Raw genomic sequence first — 5,874 nt, forward strand, 5'->3', positions numbered from 1 at the left:
AGTGTTTATGTCATAGTTTAGTTTAGCAATATATGCCTATTTTAATAGTTTTATTGTCTTAAATGCAGTTCCAGGCCCCCTCTATACAGTGTAGAAACATGTTCAGATAGTCCGCTGGTCACAAACATCAAAGCCCTAAAGCAGCTCAGAGCTCTGTCTCTGTTTGGACATCATCCCCACTTTTATATTCACCCTAAATCTGTCACAGCACCAGACTGTAACCAGTTTGTTTGAAGCTTTATTAGCTGACACATCATTGGAGAGGCCGTTTGCAGCTTTAGTGCCCTGGTTTAAATGTGTGCCGGGCCAATATTGATCTGCTGCCGGGAACGATTGCTCATTGTTGGTGGACATCAGTCCCGTCAGAACTGTCTGAGGGCTTCTTCACGTTAGCACTTCATCACCTTAAACAGCACGGTCCAAACTGCTCCAACTACACACACGCACACACAGGTTGATCGATAGGTCCTGCGTCTAGCACTGGAGGATCAGACTCAGAGGTGTTGCACTCGTGGATCTGAAGCACTGAGATGTTTGTGTGTGTGCATAGCTGCCTTCCAAACAGATCATTGGGGTTTGATTCCCGGCCAAGGTGAGTGTGTGGATCGTGTGTTAATAGGAGTTATAGTGTTGATCTATTTATTGATTTCTGTTTCAGAGTCCTTTTCTTGGTCCTCCAGAAAGACCTCAGATGATGGGATGTCATCATCACTGATCAACCAAACCTCAAACTGATAATGATCCTGATAGTGAGGAACATGTTCTGCTCAACAGTCACCAACCACACACAGCTTGTAATCTGTTCTGTAGAATCTACTAACAGTACAGGCAGTTAATGTTTACAAAACAAACATGGAAGTGTGTGTGTGTGTGTGTGTGTGTGTGTGTGTGTGTGTGTGTGTGTGTGTGTGTGTGTGTGTGTGTGAGTGTAGTAAGTCTGTTAGGAGGGTTTCAGAAACACGCTCACAGCCAAAACCCACCACACAACACAAAGAAAGCACAGCCAACCACAGAGCTGAGCAGAGCGTTTGCTGCCATCTAGTGTTATATAGATCTAATAGCAATATAATCAATTACATTTTAAAACAGAACTTTTCTGGCTGGAGTTTCAACGTTTCCAAACATAAACCAGGTCTGCACCTCAGATCAACCTGCGAGAATAAAAGAGAAGTTAATGGCAACATGAGAGTTACAGACACCAGATCCGGGAAGAACCTTCTTCTTCTTAATCAATAAAAGTGCTTTACCGATAATAATACAGTTTGTACTTCTACTGCTGTTACTGCTTCTATTTGTTGTGATAAAAATGTAATTACTAGGAAGGAACTGTAATTACAAATATTAACACGATTAGGAATAATGTGAAAACTCAATGCTTCCTGTGTATTTTTCAGAATAAAAGCGAGCTGGCGATTCAGAGGATAGAGGTGAAGTCACCTAGACAGTTTTATTGTGAAGCATCTGCAGGAAGTAGTTGGTTTCATCGACGGTCACATGTCCATTGAAAACGAACTAATCAGTGGTAAATTTAGAGGCTTATGTGTGGAAATGTGTGCTGCTAATGAATAAATGTGTTTAAGTATGACACCGACACTAAGCTTGTTTCTCATTAACAGAATATAAAGCCACCAAGTGAGCAGTATGATGAAGCTCCAGCCGGTGCCACGCACTTTCCTTGAAGAGGGCGCCGCTTCCTCCGCAGCGCCACGCCGCTGACGCCGCTCCGCGCCGGTCATGTGACGAGCCGGAGCGGCCTCTCCACTCCTCCTCCCCCGGTCCTTCCTTCCCAGGGTTCAATGAGCGCTGCGTGGCCCCACCCCGTCTCTCTCCAACGCTGTCTATCTTCTCCTCAATGTAGGCTACTAGTCCCGGAGAGGGAGAGAGAGAAAGGGAGAAAATAATAACCTCCAAGAATGAAGTTATTCCTGTCGTTCACCTTCCACGACTAGCGGCCGGGAGGGGAGCGGCCTTCGCGGTGGGAATGTGCTGCTACAACAACACCGCGAGTCCTGCTTCTTGTGAATGTAAATGCACATGTAGTGTATCCAAGAGGGACATATAAGCGTGTGTGTGTGTTTGGGACATATGTAGAGAATATAAAGGCTGAGTCTGACAGCAGGGCTGAGTCTGACAGTGGGGGCTGCTGCTGCTGCTGCTTCACCTGCAACTAACGTGGAATCATTTCGAGGGATTTTTCACATCTTGGTCACGTTTTCTTTTACCCCTTTTCTTATTCTACCCCCAGTTTTACCCCCGCTTGTGAAAAGATCCATAGAGACCAGCTGGGAATTTTAGAAAAAAGTATCGGTGCGCAATTTTGGAGGCTTGGCGGCGGTGTGAGGGGCAGATACGAGAGAGAGAGAGAGAGTGCGAGCAAGAGAGAGAGAGTGAGTGAGCAAGAGAGAGAGCGAGAGAGAACAAGAGGGGGAGAGAAAGAGAGGGAGAGAGAGAGAGAGAGAACGAAGGCCCTTTGGAGGAGAAAACACAGTAAGGAACAGCCATCACAAATAAGGAGGAAAAACCCCGGGATAGTGAACCATTTCGGGGTTGCGGGTGTCGGAGGATCCGGCCGAAGAAACAGCCGCAGTCCGCTTGGAGCTATTTCGTGTCGGTTTGATGCAGAGAATGAAAAGGAGGCGAATGACGACGGAAGCGGCGACAATATCACACATGTAGCTCGTTCGGGGTGTAAATATTATTTTCCTTCCTCTTGTCCTGCTCGACCCCCCCCCCGGACGAAAGCAACCCGCCGGGGACAGAGATAAGCAGCCGGAGAGGCCGAGTACACACCTATGGAAGCATTTGACCTGGACGGAGCAGCGAGAATGTGCCGCGCCACCCCACGGCCGAGCGAGTGTGACACGCCGAGTTCGGCTCGCTGTCACGGGCAGCAGTGAGACGCGAGCCCCCGGCTTTTTCTGAGATGCAAATTAGGCTGCGTGTCCTGCCTCCGTTCGAGGGGAAACCGCGCGTGTTGGGGGCTTAAAAGACGTCGTGGATCTACACTGTGTCGTCGGTAACGTTCCGCTGTCGTGGGGGGAGAAGCTAAAGGCGAACTACGGCGCATGTGAAGGAGGAAAAAGCCCGAGCAGGATTGAGCGGCCTCGGTGTCGTCAGCGGCGGTATCCTGCTCTCCTCTCACACACACACTCGCTTTATGGACTCTAATCTCACCCGGACTGTGTTCGGACACCACGGGCGGATCACGGTGTGAATGTGGGTGACATTGCTGCCAAATCCGCGGGTCAAACCAGGGATCTAGACTGGTTTAGCTTATTTATTTTCCTTTCTACATAAACCCCCTCCACTTCTTCCTCTTCCTCCTCCTCCTCCTCCTCCAACCCTGGACCCCCTTTTTCTTTTTTCTTGCGGGAAGATGGGTTGTTTGGGCAACAGTAAGACCGAAGACCAGAGAAATGAGGAGAAGGCACAGAGAGAAGCAAACAAGAAGATAGAGAAGCAGCTGCAGAAAGACAAGCAGATCTACAGAGCAACACACAGGCTACTACTTCTAGGTGAGTTTGGTTTCTGTATTCTGCTCTGTCTGGGCTTCTTCCTCGCAGTGGAGGCCTCAGTCTGCTTCCTCCCTGCATAACCTTCTGGGATGTTTGGGGAAACATTGTCAACAGCGTGACTTTGCCATTGCATAAGGCTCCAAAATGCAGCACTGTGCTGGGTTTTCAGCATGTTGCTGTCAGATCCACTACCAGCACCAAACGGGCTGTAAATGAGGCTTAGGTGACCAGCAGGGACAGACCAGGGCTCCACCAACACCGGCAGCAACACAAACTGGTTTTACTGACACAAGATGATTGGTTTAGGCCTGTTTTAATCTCATTATAAACTTAGACCACTCTGTGAGGACTAAGAAAGCTCTAAATCCTGACCTTTAGTCACAAATCGTGCATATAGCCACAAATAAGTGAGTTAAGCTAGGGCTAGAACTAGAAACACCAATTGTAAAGCCCGAGCCTCTTCTTATTGGTATGTCCAGGCATACTTGATGCAAAATGAAGATGTGTAGGACTCAACATGTGGTTGTATGTGTGTCAGAGAGTGAACTGGAGGTGGGCTGGGTCTCTGCATTACATAAGAGACAAATCTGAGTGTCTAACTCTGCCTGGCTGGCTGCCTGAGTGCTGTCCTCCTCATATGGGCTCCTCTCCTCTCAGGGTTATCACGCCAAACAAGTCGCAGTGTACTTTGACTCAATCAAAATATTGGATTAGAGGAATGCCAGAAAGTTTACGTAGCGAACGACGACACGCCGGTGTTTGTGTAGGGGAGGAAGTTGTGGTGGCTTCAGGAAAGCAGAAGGAAAGGACCAACGTGAAAAACCAAAACAAAGATGTCTGCCACAAACTTAGCTGCCTTTCCATTATATAAGCTGCTAGTTTGCCTTTATCACAGAGCCGTAGACCTGATAGGCTGTTATTTGTGAGCCTGATTATTTTGGGGAAAGGCCAAATGAAGCACAGAAGGGTCACACACACACACACACACTCGGAGCTGGAGCACCGGGCCTGGGCTTTTATTTGATCAACTCAGCAGGGAAACAATGATCAGAAGTAATTAGCTCATTATTCCAACCTATTGATGATCTAAAAACCAAACTGGCCCTTTGGAATAAGAGTGTGTGATGATTTGACTCTTTGTTGGACTGAATGTTGCTCATCTCATCTCTGTTATTCAAACAAACTCCTACATGGGGGTTTACTGCCTAGTGAGGAAGCTTCTGACTGTGATGTCATAGGTTTACAGCTTTACTATGAACTCCTCATTCATCTGTGTTTCCTCCCAGAGTTCCCTGCTCGTCTGAGTTATAAACATGGAGCTCCGGCTCTAATTGTAACCTGAAACTTAATGAATCCAAACCATCTCTGATCAAAGTGTTGGTGTGTTCGTTGCCGAAACTCAGAGTTTGTGCCACTCCTTAAGAGAGTGACACGCTACAAAAGGACTGCGGACACAAAACGGGTGTTGTCCTTTGACAACAACATGAAACAACAACAAACAGGATTCTCCACATTGAGACCTTCAGGGACTATTTAACAGCCAGAACTTGACATCTATACTACATATATAAACATAGAGCTCTCCATTTCTTCATCCAGTCATTTGTTTCTTCTCTTAAACCAAATTTGACCTAAAAATCAAAGTCTTAAACCTTTTATTAGCTTCAATTTGCCCTAAAAGTCCACATGTGTCAATCAGACTGAACTTGTTGATGTAACCAGCCCGGTCTGCATTATGTAGCCATAGCATGAATGCGATATGCGAGTGTGTGTTTCAGTTATTTGTCTGCAGACAAAGCTGAAGCAACACTCAGTTTACAGTTTACCTTGTTTCCCTTTTTCTCCGTCTGTCACCAGGTTGGATTTCCCTGTGAACTCTGTGTGTTTGATCTGTAACCTGTTTCCCATCTGACCCTCCCTCTGTGCAGCCCTGTGTGTTAGAATACTCCATATCCAGTATGAGGTTATAAGATACACTTGAAGTCATCATATAGTTATTCTTTTGGAGATGTGACTCATAGTGTCATTGGTGCAGGCTCTTAATGTGGTCTGAAGGTTCTCAGCGATACTGTGAGCGTGCGTCTGTGGTAACGTTTCCTGTTGGAGGTCCCACTGATGACTGGTGTGGCTCTCGGCACGACGCCTGGGCCGCCAGTCTGACACCTTTTTAAGTCTCATTTATTCACTCACTGAGGAGGAAGATTCATCTAAAGGCCTCTGCATCGCTCAGCTATGTACAGGATACACACTCCTCAGCCAATGCCAGAAGACCATTCATTCATTCATTCATTCATTCATGGAGATTATCCTGTGACAAAATGCAATGTCAGCCTAATTTCCTGTTTGTGATGTTAGACCA

At 46.8% G+C, this 5,874-nt stretch overlaps 1 protein-coding gene across 1 annotated transcript in view; it reads left to right on the plus strand.

Annotated features, from left to right (window-relative positions):
* Positions 1-2,355: 2,355 nt before the first annotated feature.
* Positions 2,356-5,874, plus strand: part of gnas (GNAS complex locus) — a 16,838-nt gene continuing 13,319 nt past the window's right edge. Inside the window, exon 1 of the mRNA XM_076137068.1 lies at positions 2,356-3,515. Coding sequence (XP_075993183.1) covers positions 3,377-3,515 — 139 coding nt within the window. The 5' untranslated portion in view covers positions 2,356-3,376. The remainder of the gene's footprint in view (positions 3,516-5,874) is intronic.

The sequence above is a fragment of the Genypterus blacodes genome, unplaced genomic scaffold (genome assembly GCF_046128005.1).
Source record: "Genypterus blacodes isolate CSIRO-AG114 ecotype Tasmania unplaced genomic scaffold, CSIRO-AGI_Gbla_v1 ptg000292l_1, whole genome shotgun sequence".
Taxonomy (NCBI): Eukaryota; Metazoa; Chordata; class Actinopteri; order Ophidiiformes; family Ophidiidae; genus Genypterus; species Genypterus blacodes.